The sequence below is a fragment of the Malus sylvestris genome, chromosome 9 (genome assembly GCF_916048215.2).
Source record: "Malus sylvestris chromosome 9, drMalSylv7.2, whole genome shotgun sequence".
NCBI classification, from domain to species: Eukaryota; Viridiplantae; Streptophyta; class Magnoliopsida; order Rosales; family Rosaceae; genus Malus; species Malus sylvestris.
In genome coordinates, this window is record NC_062268.1 from 4476318 (window position 1) to 4494418 (window position 18101).

General features: G+C 40.7%; 2 protein-coding genes across 3 annotated transcripts in view; both read right to left on the reverse strand.

Moving 5' to 3' along the window:
- Nucleotides 1–688: 688 nt before the first annotated feature.
- Nucleotides 689–18101, reverse strand: part of LOC126581888 (transcription initiation factor IIB-2-like) — a 34367-nt gene continuing 16954 nt past the window's right edge. Inside the window, exon 3 of the mRNA XM_050245818.1 lies at nt 689–802. The gene's annotated coding sequence lies outside the window, so the exon portion shown is untranslated. The remainder of the gene's footprint in view (nt 803–18101) is intronic.
- LOC126581887 (transcription initiation factor IIB-2-like) lies at nt 3584–8513 on the reverse strand. Of its 2 annotated transcripts, XR_007609185.1 has the most exons (3): nt 7654–8513; nt 6802–7263; nt 3584–3623 (listed from the first exon to the last, which is right to left on the reverse strand). XR_007609185.1 is itself a non-coding variant. In XM_050245817.1 (2 exons), exons 1-2 carry the CDS (start codon nt 8471–8473, stop codon nt 7127–7129), a joined length of 957 nt encoding a protein of 318 aa, XP_050101774.1. In that variant the 5' UTR covers nt 8474–8513; the 3' UTR covers nt 6762–7126. The 2 variants fall into 2 exon arrangements, 1 of the variants encoding a protein (XP_050101774.1); XM_050245817.1 differs by lacking the exon at nt 3584–3623 and having other exon boundaries at nt 6762–7263.

The following is an 18101-nucleotide window of genomic DNA, read 5'->3' on the forward strand; positions in this document are numbered from 1 at the left end:
ATTCAAAAGTCGTCACTTTACTCCTTGAAATTCAAAGTTTGCTTCACTTTGCCTCCTGAAAGTCGATTTTGTTTCCATTTTGCCCCTTAAAACTTAATAGTCATCTCTATAAAACTTAAAATTGGCTCAACATTGCCTTAGATTTGTTAATTTCTTATGTGGGTTTGATTTGAGTGCGCCAGGCTAATCAATTTTTTTTTTTTATCATCTCTTCAATTTCTTTTAAACTTAACATTCTCCGATTGTTCAATGTCAACGCATAATGAAGATTTACAATTGAGTTTATTGCACATGTGACATAGTCTTATTGTGTGTTGGGTCTCACATACGTTTTAGGAGGCAAACTATAAGTTTTAGGGAAAATAGAGAGTTCACAAGTCAAAGTGGAACGAATTTTGAGTTTCAAAGAGTAAAGTGATGATTTTTTAGTGATAGGAATGGAGTGAGATCAAAATAGAGTTCTAGGAAGCGTAGCTAAGAATAAGCCTTTTTCATATGCTAGCGGAATTATTGAAAGCTTGAACTTTCGAAACGGGGCTTGGGACATACTTTTGAAACTCTGGGTTGGTTCCCATAAACTGTTTGGGCCAACAGAAACTGGGATGGCATGGTGGGGATTAGCTATGCTCCAAATCCACTTCCCTTCCCATCTCGTCTTCTGACGCAGCGAGAAACGGGATAGAAAATGTCAACAAATGTCAAATTTGATAAAGAGACAAACATAATTTCTCCACTTCGAGAAAAGTCTCACATTGATTAATAATACGTAGAAGAATCAAATTGCAACTCCTCCAAACTTGACCTTTCTGTAGGTTTCAAACCCTATCTGTTTGGGTTAAAACTTAAACTTTGGACTTAGAAGGGAGTTGGCCCAAAAAGAGAAGGAAAAGCCCGAAGCTCAGCCCAAACCCAGAAAGCAGAGAAGGCATTTCCCGACTAGGTGAAGATCATTTGCACCACTTGCTCACCTACCCAAAGGCCAAGTGGTATCGACCAGCAAGCTATACAGCCCATAAAGTACTTTATAGTGGCAGTACAAGTAAAATAGCTGCATTCGGGCAAGTTTGTTGCTACAGGAGGCCAAGCCAAGGTATCTATAAAAAGAGAAAGAGAGGTCAGAATCGAGGACACTCAAACAAACAAATACAAGCACAAACTCTGCTCAAAAGCCAGATTTGCCTTCAAAACGAAGCTGTAGTCAGCCCAAGCCTTCATCCCTTTCGGGATAAACCTTTGTAATAGCTCTGCTACCCTGTTCAACTTTTGTTGTAGTATCGATCTCTTTCTTTTTGTAAACTCACTTCCCAACCCTTTTTCTAAGCTTTCAAACCTCTTGATAAACCACAAAGATAGGAAGTTGCAAGACGATCAGCCTTGCCCGACCTTCTTTGTTTTTGTCTTTTCATTCATTAGCCTAGCAATATGTTGTATACTACAAGCTGTATCCAAGTTATTTCTAGTAATATGGCTATTAAAAGACTCTCTCAGCACTTGAATCCGATTTGAATATGTCTTCACAGTTCAAGCCAGATCTAAGTTCTAAGCCCTCGGGCATATAAGATTTGATCATTCTAAAAAGTCCTTGGCCTCAAGGCATAAAAAAGAACCTGATGTGGACTTAACCCATCCACTACAAGCTTTGATAAACAAGAAGTCCGAAGTTACTTGGGGCGCAAGTAATCGACCTGTCACTTAGTTTTATTGTTGTTATATTATGATTACTATATAACGTTCGAGGACGGGATGAATTATGATGGGAAACCTCAAGGCCTACACCTAAGGCCCCACAAAGGCACCTATTTGGATTCATCCTGTTTCTTGGGCAAGAACATTGAGTATAGAAGGGGTTCTGATGGGAAGCCTCAAGGCCTATTCAATGCCCCACAAAATCACCTATTTGGATTCATTCTGCTCTTTGTGCTCTGGCAATCAGAAGTATGATGGTTATAAGACCCATATAACCAAGAAATGGAACTGTATGTGTTCGAGTACTAAGTTAGTTATTTATGGGAAGCCTCAAGGCCTACACCTAAGGCCCCACAAAGGCACCTGTCAAATAACTAATATAGTCTCTCGAATATATAATTAAACTCAAACATCCGTTCTACATCTGCCATGCTGAAGATGGCAGTGGCACACCTGAGCACTTAAAGGTTAATCTTGATTGTGAGCCTCAAGGCCTATACCTAAGGCCTAACAAAGGCACATTTCAAAGTTAACTCTGTCCTTCTCTTTTAGCCTTGCCCGACAAGCTCGTCAGTAAAGCAGGAGCCCGACAGAAAGCATCAACCGGCGCCAACCTCTCGGGGAGCTGTGTGCTCGTCGAACAGGAAGCATCCCCCACGGAAATTCCCGCCACGAACACTATCTCTACTAGAAAATGGAGGTCGAATTAACAAAGGATACTTACGAAAAAAGTCCTCCTTAAATCATTATTTCGGAAGCGCACTTGATCGACCAACAAATATTCAAAGCTGACTTGTTGCCTCTTCTTGCCGAAAGTTGTTCTTGAACGCGTGTTTTCCTTCTTCGTATTTAGCTTTTCTAATCCAAGAGTACAACCATTTTTTAGTTAATTCACAATTTTAAGTTTTGTAACTATGTTCCTCCAAATTTCCTTTCCCACCTTTGGTGTCAAACGATGTGCAACCCACACCAGTAATTGCATTCAAAGGCACACCAATTTGTGAGGAGGAAAAGAATGTTGGAAGAACAAGTTGGCATAAGCGATCATGCCACAAACTTCAGAATACCAGTTCAAAATCTGACTTCAAAATTTGACAACTAGTCAAATCATAATCCCACAACTAGTTGAAAGGGGAAAGCCAAATTAATCATCCCAGCTGTTTGCACTCAAAATATACCCATTTTTACTTATTTGGACAATTTGGGTAAAATATGGCATTTGGAGGATTAATGAGCAAGAAGACTAACTTCGAAGATATTTAACTATCAAGTGGGATAGGTTGGCACTATAATATTGTTTCTCCCATTTGTTTTGGTGGTGGAGGTTTGCCAAGAGAGTTGTTTAATCAAGATAAGTGCATGCTTTTTCATGCAAGTGGATGGAAAGATACCATGCATGCTTTCGGGTAAGAATGTGTAGTGAAAGAAGCTAGTTTGCTTCTTTTAATTATTTTATTGCAAGTGGGAAAAGGCATGTGGTGGAGATGCAACTTGCTTCTTTTTTAATTGTTAGTTTATTACAAGTGGGGAGACATGTGCTAAAAACATGTGGTGGAGATGCAAGTTTCCATTTTAATATTATTTCTCCATGCAAGTTGGCAAGTGAAATACAAACTGCCCAAGTTTCTTTCGGGCAAATGCAGTGTTTTCAGCAGGGGGTTTCTTCCAGATCTTTATTTAAAGGAGCCCAAACAGAAGGATTATGGACACTCAAAACAACCAATCAAAACTCTACTCAAATTAGTTCATCAGCTTCCTTGTAGACATTTATTTTTAGCCAAGCATCCTTTGCTTGTCTTGTTTATTAGCTCTACTACTCACTTGTAGTATCGATCTGATTTGTAGCCTTTATGTACAACCCTCTTTCAGTCATTTAATCTACAAGCAATCTGCAATATATTAGTCACTTTCCTCTGTCATTTATATTTCCAAGCAACCTTGTCATTTACATATTGTTCTATCTCTCCATATAAGTAAAGTCCTTATTTTTAAGGCAAAGAAAGAACATTAATTTGAGCAACTCCCACTCAAATGGCACAATCTCTTGATTTGAAGTCAAAAGGCGCAACCTCAATCATTCAAATCCCGTCTACTAGCGGCATCTAGTAGTGGCACGCCCACACCCACCAATCTCGTATATGAAGTAAATCCCCGGCTTGCCCGCAAGGCACCATGGCGGATTTAGGAAGCGAACATATTTTGGCACGCCCGGTGGGATCCTTATATGAAGATAGATCATGAAAAATCCTTATGTTCATGATTTTTCTACTTTTTCGGAGGATGACGGTGTAGAAGAGTGCCCAAGCTATGGCTATCACATAGAGCCAACCTATGAGTTGCCAACTTATGGGTACATGGCTGGAGAGTACTCAAGTCCCATGGAATGATTGTCAGCCAACTCATGGCCATCAAATAAATAATAATCTTGAAGATTGGCCAACTTATGGCTATGATGAAGGTTATTATTTTTGAAGACAATCGCATTCATGAATACTATGATAGGCCAACAAATGGCTTTGAGTATCAAAATGCTTCCAATGAGTACATAGAGCCAATATATGAGATGCCAACTCATGATCATCCGGATGAAAAGCTCTACAAAGAGGATGTCGGCAAATTGGAGAAGGCGTCCAAACTCCATATGGCAAGCATCGAATATGGTGAAGAGGTGACTAAGTGTTTTAAAAGGGTGGAGGAAAGCTATACAACTTTTGGAGAAACTTTGAGAAAGTTGATAGATCAAATGTGTCAAATCCCCTCTACAAAGCACACTCACCCTACTACAACCAAGGAAGAACAAATCATACATATTGATGAAGGCCAAACAATGGCCCCACCCAATGAAAAATCCATGAAAATGGATATGGTTGTAGAAGATCAAGCCATTGTAGGCCAAACACCAACGCTCGGGGGGCTCGAGCCCACACCTCATGTGGAGCCCGAAGAAGAAGAAAAAAGCTCATACACTCCTCCCTGCCAACACAAGCATGTTATCCATATCGAGATCTCAATGAGGGCAAAGCTCGGGATCAAACATGAATGGTCACCTCCTATGGTTCCCAAGCTACATAGCATGACCAATTTAAATGGTGGGTTTGATCTCTCTACACTCAATTTAAAAAAAAAAAGGAAAAGATTTGAGTGTTGAGAGAAAAATAACATTTGGGCAATGAAGGGGTTTCATCCAATATGCCCGAATATACCCGAATAAGGCTCATTTTTGTTGTTCCTCTTTGACCGAAGTGAGCTTTCCTTTATTTTCCCTTCTTTTTCTCTTTTCTCTCTTTCCTTTTCTTACTCTCGTGTCTTTCTGTTGTCCTCTACCCGAAAGGGCTATATATATTATATGTTGGGCTAAATATATATATACATATTTATATAGTATTATAATATATTTTATAAAAGTATTGCCCGAAAAGGCTAGATATATAGTATTATATAATATATTATAAAAGTGTTGCCTGAAAGGGCTTTTTATATATATTTATAATATATATATTATATTATATAATGTGTAAGTAAATAAAAGAAGAAAAGATAAAAAATAGGGTTGTTTTTCGCAATTTGCCCGAAAGATGCTTCTCTCTCCCTTTCTTTTTACCTTTTTATTATTTATTTCTCTCTCATTCTTGTCTTTTCTCTCTTCTTTCTTTCTCTTTTTCTTTCTTCCTGTTTCTCCCTCAGTTTTTGTCTACCAAAAAGTTCACATATATATGTATTTTATTATATATTATACTATGTGTTCTACCATATATATGTAGTGTTATATTTTATATTATATGTATGTAATTTCTTTGCCCAAAAGGGCTAATATTTTATATATATATATATATATATATATATATATATATATATATATATATATTATATATATGAAAAGAGGCAAAAAAGAAAAAGAAGAATAAAAAGGATAGTTGCCCAAGTTTATTCATCTCTTATCCCTCTTTTCTAGTTTGTCCGACTTCGGGCATTTGTCCAGTTTATTATCTATGTAACCAATAAGGTTGTTCCCATGTTTTTTGGTATTAACAAGAAGGAATACAAGCCAGACAACATTATTTCCAATACTAGTTGTACTACCAATTGCCTTGCTCATCTTGCCAAGTTTATCAACGACAGAAGGACCGAAGAGGTAGACGTGCCTCTTCCTTTCTAGCAGCACTAAAGCCACCAAGGCTTTTTGGGAAGTCATAGCAAACAAAGTTGCCATTTGTGATCAAGTGTTCTTCATGCTCAAATGTCTCTTATGCCTGCTATATCATCAATCTTCTGGAGGAGCTTATTGGAGTTGTAAGTTTCACAAACTTTGCTCAAATTTGTAAAACTTGGGGGGCACTGTTTGCACTCAAAATATACCCATTTTTACTTATTTGGGCAATTTGGGTAAAATATGGCATTTGGAGGATTAATAAGCAAGAAGACTAACTTCGAAGATATTTAACTATCAAGTGGGATAGGTTGGCACTATAATATTGTTTCTCCCATTTGTTTTGGTGGTGGAGGTTTGCCAAGACAGTTGTTTAATCAAGATAAGTGCATGCTTTTTCATGCAAGTGGATGGAAAGATACCATGCATTCTTTCGGGCAAGAATGTGTAGTGAAAGAAGCTAATTTGCTTCTTTTAATTATTTTATTGCAAGTGGGAAAAGGCATGTGGTGGAGATGCAACTTGCTTCTTTTTTAATTGTTAGTTTATTACAAGTGGGGAGACATGTGCTAAAAACATGTGGTGGAAATGCAAGTTTCCCTTTTAATATTATTTCTCCATGCAAGTTGGCAAGTGAAATAAAAATTGCCCAAGTTTCTTTCGGGCAGATGCAGTGTCTTCAGCAGGGGGTTTCTTCCAGATCTCTATTTAAAGGAGCCCAAACAGAAGGATTATGGACACTCAAAACAACCAATCAAAACTCTACTCAAATTAGCTAATCAGCTTCCTTGTAGACATTTATTTTTAGCCAAGCATCCTTTGCTTTTCTTGTTTATTAGCTCTACTACTTACTTGTAGTATCAATCTGATTTGTAGCTTTTATGTACAACCCTCTTTCAGTCATTTAATCTACAAGCAATCTGCAATATATTAGTTACTTTCCTCTGTCATTTATATTTCCAAGCAACCTTGTCATTTACATATTGTTCTATCTCTCCATATAAGTAAAGTCCTTATTTTTAAGGCAAAGAAAGAACATTAATTTGAGCAACTCTCACTCAAATGGCACAATCTCTTGATTTGAAGTCAAAAGGCGCAACCTCAATCATTCAAATCTCGTCTACTAGCGGCATCTAGTAGTGGCACGCCCGCACCCACCAATCTCGTATGTGAAGTAAATCCCCGGCTTGCCCGCAAGGCACCATGGCGGATTTAGGGAGCGAACACCAGCGAACTCCATATATAAGCTGGAAGGATCAGGAATTAGGAATTGCAGTGTTGTGCCTTAGACGTTCAAGGAGTGATAAGTTTCTTGAGGTCCTCCAACCTGCAAAACCAGGTTGGTATTATCTGTGAAGCATAGGGATAAATATCCTTGTATGTCCTTTTAGTTGTCCCTACAGCAACACCATCAGCTGCCTTTGAGACATCTGCAGATCCACATAGTTTAGATCAAATCCATGCAGACAAATCAAGCATGATTGTAAGATAGATTACAGAAATAATCAAATATACAGACCAAATTAATCTCAAAGTACAACAAAAACCGACATTTATTAATCAATGGGAAGATGTTATTAGCACTGTACAAAAATCATAATGTTCTACTCCCTAATGAAACGATAAGGAAGGTATCGAATCCTGAATCTCTAGCCTAGTCTACCCATCATCCTACCCATCTTCCCCAGTAATTAAGTTCTAATATATGCTTCTTAATTACTAAGATTAAGAAGTTAATCATATATAAATTATAGATCCATGCATGCTTAATTTGCTATAAAACATGCATAAATAAGCATACTAGAAAGAGTTTAAAATACCTTGAACAGAACAGTTATTCCCATTAGAAAGCTGAACTACCATGTACATAACCGCTGCCACAACAGAATTAGGGTTTCTCCTAATATCAAAATTTGCCAAATTCTTCAGGGCTCCTTCCACAGCCTTCTTATCTTTACTACTCATACCAAGATTCGAACAATGTCGCGGCCAAAGGTCCATGGCGCTTTTGATCTTGGAAGCAATCCCTAGGCTTCTCTTCAACTCTTCTTTCATCTTGCTGATTTCTTTTTTAGATGGCCCATTGGCAACCATGGTGATTTCCTTTAGTGTTCGCGTATTTGGGCTTTCTTCAAACGCAAGCAAGAGGCAAGCAGCCATTATGGGGTTAGAATTTCTCCCCTTACAGAAGTTCTTATCATCGGCCTTCTTGTATAAACCTTTGGCATGATCCAGTATGCATTTCGGAACGCCTTCGTATATGTCTAGCCGGTCGGCCATCTCTTCGAGGTACTTGAAAGATTTTAGGAGAGAATTGCTAGGGTTTACAGCCCTGTTGGTCCATTTATTAGGAGGAAAATTACCATCGGCATCAGTACCCTTCTTGTTGTTTTTCTTCTTTTCTTTGAATATACAAGTGGAAAGAACACCATTATCCAGCAACGGATCGGAGGCTTTTCCGACGCGAGTCCGGTCTTCTTCAGGGTTCTGATCGGCAAAATTTCGCCACTCGGCTCTTTCATCGATGTAGCGGGCTTCGAGGATCAAACCACAGAAGGTGCAGATTGTGTCACCCGACCTGTGGTCGGACACGACGTCTGTCTCTTGCTTGCAGTCCCTACAGAACTCTTTAGCTTCCATGATTTTCAGAGAGAGAGAGAGATTTGCGGAATAACTTATGTTTTGTATTGTGGGATGTAGAGCCAGGGTATGCCATATTTATAGAGAAAAAGCTTCGGTTAACCGACTCCAATGTGACCGACTATTTCAAATTCAAACACTACACAGCGTGTAGTGCAAAGGGAAAAGGATTCCTAAAGGTGTAGAACCGTGTCGACTGGGGTCCACATTCCACGAGGCAGAAATATATGGACGCAATACAACAAATAATACCGTCCGATACGTCACGTATTGCAAAACAGATAGTTAAAAAGAAAATTTGTTCAAATATTCACTATTATGATAGTTGTGTTTTTTCGGTATATTGAAAAAAAAAATTGATAAAAAATTGGCAGTCTTGTTCTCCAGGACCAGGAAAACTCACAATCAATCCCAGCTGGATTAAATCTAACGGTGAAGCAAAAATTATTATTTAAAAGTACTTCCCTTTCGCTTGCACTTTCTCTCTCCACATCAATCGCTAGCAATTTCTCAAAATCCCAATTAAATACATCTTTAATTTCAATTTCTTAGTGAAAATTACATCAAAACTCTGTAAAATTACTATAGTCTAAAGAAAGCATGGGAAATAGCACTGTAGAAATGAATAGTATCAGTTTAATTACAACAATGCCATTGCTCTAAGGATTTTGCCTGGGTTTTTTTTTTTTTTTTTTCAGGTTTAGTTGTATGGGCTTTGCAGGTTTGGGCTGTGATTGGGTTGGTGGGTTTTGTTTGTAGTTGGGTTTTTCGGATGATGGCCGACACGGGTAGGCCTACCTACAACCATGGCAGAGAGAGGAGAGACGGGTCGTACGATGCCAGAGAGAAGACAGAGAGGATGAGTCGTCAGATGGCAGAGAGAAGAGAGAGGGGTCGTGCGATGCCGGACAGAAGAGAGAGGAAGACTCCTAGAAGGAAAAATTGGAGGAGAGAGGGAGGATACACAGGCCCTGACAGATTGGAGAGAGATGGGTGCTACGGGTTTGGACTAAGTGAGAGAGAGATTTAGGTAGGTGCTCTGCCAGGATCTATGGGATTTTCTCCGATTTTAGAGAAAGAGATGGGCAGGGAGAGAGATACAGAGCGAAAAGCATGAGTGTGTGCAGTCTTTAGGGTTAACGGGTTACACATAGAGGCGGTGAGGAGGGGATGGGTGAGGGACCAATGGCAAGGTGTGGGTTTTCAGCTTTCTCCCTTGATTCAAAAGGTAATGCACTGTATTTCCTTAATTGTTTAGTGTCTAATTTGCCATTTGCTTTGTTAGAATTGCCATTCATATTTGGTTCTTTCATCCAAATTGCAATGCATGTTAATAATATGTTCAGTTGGGTGCTAGGATTAAGACTCATTTTTTGTAAATTAGGGCCTTGCACTGATTTAATTTATTTCTTTCTTGATAAATTTTTGTATGATTCATCAATTTTCTGTTGGCAATTGTTACAAATTTTGTATTCTTTCATTAAAATTATCATAGATCTTTGTATATTGTTTAGGTCACCTTATGGTTAACTCTATTTCAACTTATTGTTTTAAATTGTTGTTCACTGTTTGCTCTGCCATTGCATTTATTAAAATTGTCATAGATATTTTTTTCTATCATTAATGCTCTCATAGATATTTTATATTGTTTAGTTAACCATTAGGGTTTCCTCTTAGTCATTTGTAGGTTGTTTAGTTCACCTCTAGGTTAGCTGGATGTCCAAACTTATCCTACAATTTAATCCATTGTCCTAATAACCATAATGTACATTAATTTCTGGTGCTCCATTGCATATAGGTAGTTGTTACCTGTTAAATACATCAATTTTTGCATAACAAGAACCAACATTTGACAAGTATAAGCAGCTTGACCAACACAGAGAGAAAACACTTGAATTTACAGCAAAATGAAGGGTTGACGCAAAAACAAAAATAATTTAAGTAAAAAAACACCTTAATTTACAGAGTTTATTGTTTGAATTTTGCTGTTCACTGTTTGATTTACCATTCCCTTTATTAAAATTTGCATGGCTAATTTTTCCTTCATTAAAGCTGTCTTAGATATTTTAAAATTGTTTACTTACCTATTAGACTTTCCTCTTAGTCTTTGCAAATAAGGGGAGTACACAGTGTTGAAAATTCTGATATTTCTGTTTTTCAGAATTTTATTTTCCTTTGCTTATACAACAACAACAACAACAACAAAGCCTTTTCCCACTAAGTGGGGTCGGCTATATGAATCCTAGAACGCCATTGCGCTCGGTTTTGTGTCATGTCCTCCGTTAGATCCAAGTACTCTAAGTCTTTTCTTAGAGTCTCTTCCAAAGTTGTCCTAGGTCTTCCTCTACCCCTTCGGCCCTGAACCTCTGTCCCGTAGTCACATCTTCGAACCGGAGCGTCAGTCGGCCTTCTTTGCACATGTTCAAAATCACCGGAGCCGATTTTCTCTCATATTTCCTACAATTTCGGCTACTCCTACTTTACCTCGGATATCCTCATTCCCAATCTTATCCTTTCTCGTGTGCCCACACATCCCACGAAGCATCCTCATCTCCGCTACACCCATTTTGTGTACGTGTTGATGCTTCACCACCCAACATTCTGTGCCATACAACATCGCTAGCCTTATTGCCGTCCTATAAAATTTTCCCTTGAGCTTCAGTGGCCTACGACGGTCACACAACACGCCGAATGCACTCTTTCCATCCAGCTCGTATTCTATGGTTGAGATCTCCATCTAATTCTCCGTTCTCTTGCAAGATAGATCCTAGGTAGCGAAAACGATCGCTTTTTGTGATCTTCGCTAGATTGCTCCGGTCATTAGTGTGGATAAGTATATAAATGGATAGAGATAGGAAAGCAAACACAAGATGTACGTGGTTCACCCAGATTGGCTACGTCCACGGAATAGAAGAGTTCTCATTAATTGTGAAGGGTTTACACAAGTACATAGGTTCAAGCTCTCATTTAGTGAGTACAAGTGAATGATTTAGTACAAATGACATTAGAAAATATTGTGGGAGAATGATCTCGTAATCACGAAACTTCTAAGTATCGGAGTGTGGTGTCGTCTTGACTTGCTTTATCTGTCTCATAGGTAGATGTGGCATCTTCTCTGGAAGTACTCTTCCTCCATCCAGGGGTGGTATCTTTAACTGGTGGAGATGCACAAGGTAATGTATCAATTTCACTTGAGGCTTACTTGTAGTTTCAGGCTTGGTCAAGCGCGATACAAACCATGTAGTAGGAGTCCCCCAAGTCGCCGAGCTAGGGGGTCTGCTGAAAGAGGTGACAGACAAGGTAAGCAATCAGAGCTCCGACTGATTGTTCACCTTCTCCCCATCTTGCAGCAGCATGAAGGATAAAGAGAAGAAAAATGAGAAGAGATGATATGAGATACTTTTGCTTTTGAAGAAGTAACTTTCCACAGGCTTATTCTTGAACTGAGCTGGAGGGTTTTCTGGTTTCCTCCAGAGTATAAGGCCGACTGAAGAATTTGAGGGTCAAAACAAGTCCATCAAATCTAGAGTACGTTCCACCCTGCTGATATGGGATACTTTTGCTTTTGACAGAGTAATGAATGTATCGGCACGTGTGCTGTTACGCTTGTCTCCACATGCTTCCTTGTATCCTTCGCACTTGCCCTATCTGTTCCTCAAGCAGATGCGGAATCTTCCCTGGAAACATAAGATGTTGAAGATGAGTACTCGAGAGCAATGCCAGGTAAGTAATCAGGTAAGGGGTTCCAGGCAGTCAGTTCCTGGCTGGAAGCTTGATTCCAAGTGCTGACTGATTGCTCTCTTTCTCCTTGTCTTGCAGGTAAAAACAAGGCCAAAAGAAAAGACAGGGAAAAAGCATGATATGGGATACTCTTGCTTTTAACCCTGATGATATGAGATATTCTTGCTCTAGTATAGCTTGTTTGCAGAGGTATTATCGGGGGGAAAGAAAGCTGAATATTTCGAAAGGCTTCGTTGGGAGTGCCCTCTCAGATATGATGAAGGGTTGAGCATTTTTGCAGGTCTGCCTGTCCGTTGGGTATGGAGGTCGACATATATAGGAGTCTCCCTAACAAGTAGTAATGCTATTCCTTTACCCTGCTTGGTCATAGCACGGTAGTGGGAGCTGCCAGTTTCACATGTTTTAACTCTGTCAGAGCACTTTGAAAAAGTGGTATGTGGTATCTGGCTCTCGAGATTCGGAGAACGATGCCTCTTCGATTTTTGAGAAAGCAATCATGCTGGAGGTATGACTCTCGAGATTCGGAAAGCAGTGTCTCTTCGATTTTTGAGGAAGTAATCATGTTGGGAGTCTGGCTCTCGAGATTCGGAGGGCGGTGCCTCTTCGATTTTGGAGCAAGCAATCTTGTTGGGAGTGTTGTCTCGAATGTGAGTAAAGGTTGGGCATGTTTGCTAGTCTACCTTGCCACGAAGCACAAAGGTTGACACACAGGGACTTTCCAATTATCCAGCAATGGTACTGTTCCTTTACCCTCTCTTCGATTTTGAGAAAGTAGTCATGTTGGGAGTCTGGCTCTCGAGATTCGAAGGACGGTGCCTCTTCGATTTTGGAGCAAGCAATCTTATTGGGAGTGTTTTCTCGAATGTGAGTAAAGGTTGGGCATGTTTGCTAGTCTACCTTGCCACGAAGCACAGAGGTTGACACACAGGGACTTTCCAATTATCCAGCAGTGGTACTGTTCCTTTACCCTTGTGGGTAATAATATGGTAGCTAGACCTTCAAAATTTATGTGTCTAAACTTTTGTTAGTGCTGTTTCTTTGCTATTCTTTTACCTTTCTTGGTCAGAGCGATGTAGTGGGAGCTGCAAGCTTCACGTGCTCAACTTTGGCAGAGAACTTTGGCAAAGTTATTTGTGGTACCCATGAGCTATTATTGCGTGTGGGAAGTGGGTGATTGAACAGTAAGATTCATGTGCTTTCTACTTCACCAGAAGTTTTCGACAGAATGCCCATAATTTTTGCAAAGCTGAGTGTGCGTGTGACAGGTGCTGACAAGGCTAGAAAAGTAGGTGCCTCTTCGATTTCTGAGATCGGCCCTCGTGGTCTCTGAGCAGCCCAGCTCTTGAGAAAGCGAGCGCCTCTTCGATTGATTCGGAGAACGATGCCTCATCGATTTTTGAGAAAGCAATCATGCTGGGGGTCTGGCTCTCGAGATTCGGGGAGCAGTGTCTCTTCGATTTTTGAGAAAGTAATCATGTTGGGAGTCTGGCTCTCGAGATTCGGAGGGCGGTGCCTCTTCGATTTTGGAGCAAGCAATCTTGTTGGGAGTGTTTTCTCGAATGTGAGTAAAGGTTGGGCATGTTTGCTAGTCTACCTTGCCACGAAGCACAGAGGTTGACACACAGGACTTTCCAATTATCCAGCAATGGTACTGTTCCTTTACCCTCTCTTCGATTTTTAAGAAAGTAGTCATGTTGGGAGTCTGGCTCTCGAGATTCGGAGGACGGTGCCTCTTCGATTTTGGAGCAAGCAATCTTATTGGGAGTGTTTTCTCGAATGTGAGTAAAGGTTGGGCATGTTTGCTAGTCTACCTTGCCACGAAGCACAGAGGTTGACACACAGGGACTTTCCAATTATCCAGCAGTGGTACTGTTCCTTTACCCTTGTGGGTAATAATATGGTAGCTAGACCTTCAAAATTTATGGGTCGAAACTTTGTTAGTGCTGTTTCTTTGCTATTCTTTTACCCTTCTTGGTCAGAGCGATGTAGTGGGAGCTGCAAGCTTCACGTGCTCAACTTTGGCAAAGTTATCTGTGGTACCCATGAGCTATTGTTGCGTGTGGGAAGTGGGTGATTGAACAGTAAGATTCATGTGTTTTCTACTTCCCCAGAAGTCTTTGACAGAATGCCCATAATTTCCGCAAAACTGAGTGTGCGTGTGACAGGTGCTGACAAGGCTGGAAAAGGCTGGAAAAGTAGGTGCCTCTTCGATTTCTGAGATCGGCCCTCGTGGTCTCTGGGGAGCCCAGCTTTTGAGAAAGCGAGCGCCTCTTCGATTTTTGAGATCGGCCTTCGTGGTCTTTGAGCAGCCCAACTTTTGAGAAAGCAAACGCCTCTTCGATTTCTGAGATCAACCCTCGTGATCTCTAAGCAGCCCAGCTTTTGAGAAAGCAAACGCCTCTTCGATTTCTGAGCAGGCGCCTCTTCGATTTCTGAAGCTTCGTCGAGTGCAGATTTTTATAGGGGCTGGCATTAAGTTCCAAAGCACACTTGAATCTCCACCAGTAGAAGCTTCATTCTTGCACTTCTAAGATCTTGATTTGTCCGACCTCTTCTCTCTTCAACACCTTTGAAAATGTCTGGCCCCTCCGACCGTCGTTTTGACTTGAACCTTGTTGAAGAGGCAGCCCCGCCTTCTCCAGACAACATATGGCGCCCATCCTTCGTCTCCCCTACTGGTCCTCTTACCGTTGGGGATTCCGTGATGAAGAATGATATGACCGCTGCGGTGGTGGCCAGGAACCTTCTCACTCCCAAAGATAACAGACTACTTTCCAAACGGTCTGATGAGTTAGCTGTTAAGGATTCGCTGGCTCTCAGTGTTCAGTGTGCAGGTTCTGTGTCTAATATGGCCCAACGCCTATTTGCTCGAACCCGCCAAGTTGAATCATTGGCGGCTGAAGTGATGAGTCTCAAACAGGAGATTAGAGGGCTCAAGCATGAGAATAAACAGTTGCACCGGCTCGCACATGACTATGCTACAAACATGAAGAGGAAGCTTGACCAGATGAAGGAAACTGATGGTCAGGTTTTACTTGATCATCAGAGATTTGTGGGTTTGTTCCAAAGGCATTTATTGCCTTCGTCTTCTGGGGCTGTACCGCGTAATGAAGCTCCAAATGATCAACCTCTGATGCCTCCTCCTTCTAGGGTTCTGTCCAGTACTGAGGCTCCAAATGATCCCCCTCCGGTGCCTTCTCTTTCTGGGGCTCTACCGACTGCTGAGACTTCTCCTAAGCAACCTTTGTGAAGGCTCCCTCCTGTGTGCTTATTTTGACTCATGTATATGTACATATTTGTAGCTTATCGGGGATATCAATAAATAAGCTTTCCTTCATTTCAACGTATTGTGTTAAATACCCCAAAGCCTTCTTCGCTAAGTTCTTTGAATTTTCTTTTGTTAAAGTTTGTATGTTGAAGCTTTCTGAGTGGAGCATGTAGGTTGGGGTAGTGTTCCCTTAATTTCCCGAGTGAGGAAAACTTCTCGGTTGGAGACTTGGAAAATCCAAGTCACTGAGTGGGATCGGCTATATGAATCTTAGAACGCCATTGTGCTCGATCCTGTGTCATGTCCTTCGTTAGATCCAAGTACTCTAAGTCTTTTCTTAGAGTCTCTTCCAAAGTTAATTAAGACTCCTTTTTAAGTTTATTGCTTTAAAATTTGGGTGTTTAGGCTGTTTAGCTCACCGTTTAGTTCACTGTTAAGCTGATATTTCTGTCTTTATAAGCAAAGGGGTTGCACTGTTTTCATTTTTTGTGTTTCTTCATACTTTCCTACTATTTGCTTCTCAACAAATCATCTTCAAGTTCATTTTCCACTTCACATCTTTCGAATATCCATATGTTGCTAGGTTGTTTTTTCATTTCTTGCTTTCTTATATATTTCTGAAATTAACTTTTTATTTCATTCTTGATATGCATGTAGATCCAACACAACCATACAGATCAAACCATCCATTCACACAGCAGCCACAAAACAGACTGTTGATGCACAAAATCAGCGAAGACTTTGGTACAACAGAAAGTGTCAGGTTTTGTGACCTTCGCTTGGTTGCTTGGTTGCTTCAATCACTAGTGAGGATAAGTACGTAAATGAATAGAGACAGAGAAGCAAACACAGGATGTACGTGGTTCACCCAGATTGGCTACGTCCACGGAGTAGAGGAGTTCTTATTAGTAGTGAAGGGCTTACACAAGTACAAAGGATCAAGCTCTCAATTTAGTGAGTTCTTGTGAATGATTTAACACAAAATGGCATTAGGCAATATTGTGGGGGGATGACCCCTATTTATAGAAAAACTTGTAGCTTTGTCACATTGACATGTGTCATGTTATGATTGGTTCTTGATGTTGACACGTGCTGCGCTCTGATTGGCTTCTAATCTTGACACGTGTCGAGTAGTGATTGGCCTCCTGGTCGGAGGGGAACTCTTCTGGGTCCTTGACAGTATAGCGTTGGCCGGTGCTCGGTAGTTTCGGGATTGGTCAAGTATGGTACAAACAGTGCTCCCCTAAGTTCCCGAGTGAGGGAAACTCCTCGGTTGGGGACTTGCAAGATCCAATCCCTTGAGTAATCACGAAACTTCTAAGTACCGAAGTGTAGTCTGATCTTCATCTGCCCTTCTCTAGAAGTACCTTTCCTCCATCCGGGAATGGTGTATTTAGCTGATGTTGACGCACAAGGTAATGTATCAATTTCACTTGAAGCTTAGTTGTAGTTTCGGGCTTAGTCAAGTGTGATACAAACCCTATAGTAGGAGTCCCCCAAGTCGCCGAGCTAGGAGATCTGCCGAAAGAGGTGACAGACAAGGTAAGCAGTCAAACTTCCAAGTAAGCAACCCAGGATCAGAGGTTTGACTTCGGCTTCCGGTTGATTGTTCTCCTTCTCATTGTCTCTCATTCAACTGCCAGGATAAGGAGAAGCAAATGGATAAGAGATGATATGAGATACTTTTGCTTTTGAAGAAGTAACTTTCCACAGGCTTATTCTTGAACTGTGCTGGAGGGTTTTCTGGTGCCCTTCAGAGTATAAGGCCGACTCAAAAATTTGAGGGTCAAAACAAGTCCATCAAATCTAGAGCATGTTCGACCTTGATGATATGTGATACTTTTGCTGTTGACGGAATAATGAATGTGGTATGGAAAGGTGTCGTGCTGTAGTGATCTGTTTCAGCTCACCGTTGAACCTTCTGCTTCAATCTTTTGCATGGCAGAAGTGGTGTGCAACCTTTGCATTTAAATGGTCCTTCAGAACATTCCTTCATAGTGACTCATCCACGCTTGGCAGCTTCAGTGTAAAGAGCCAATATCTGATCAACTGTCATGAGGTATTTGCCGGTGGAATTCGTGACCTTGACAGCAGTTGAGGATGAGTACTCGAGAGCAATGCTAAGTAAGCAACCAGGCAAAGGCTCCAGGCAGTCAGTTCCAAATTGGAGGTTTGATTTCAGGTTCCGACTGACTGCTCTCTTTCTCCTTGTCCTGCAGGTGTGGACAAGGACAAAGACAAAGACAGGGAGAAAGCATGATATGGGATACTCTTGCTTTCGACCCTGATGATATGAGATACTCTTGTTCTTGGTGTGGCTTATTTGCTGAGGCATTATCGGGGGGAAATAAAGCTGAGTATTTCGAGAGGTTATGTTGAGGGTGCCTTTTCGAATGCGAGAAAGGGTTGAGCATTTTTGCAGGTTTGCCTGTCCGTTGAGGAGGGAGGTCAATGTATATAGGGATTTCCCAATAACAAGTAGTAATGCTATTCCTTTACCCTTCTTGGTCACAGCAATGTAGTGGGAGCTGCCAGCTTCACGTGTTTTAATTTTGTCAGAGCACTTTGAAAAAGTGGTATGTGGTATCTGGAAAGCTGATGTTACGTGTGAAGATTACA

Bases quoted from the DNA above. Each gene is read 5' to 3' on its own strand.
- LOC126581887 (XM_050245817.1), bottom strand. From the start codon at position 8,473: ATGGAAGCTAAAGAGTTCTGTAGGGACTGCAAGCAAGAGACAGACGTC. The intron at 7,264-7,653 runs GTATTTTAAACT...GTGGATCTGCAG, and splicing joins GAATAACTGTTCTGTTCAAG to ATGTCTCAAAGGCAGCTGAT.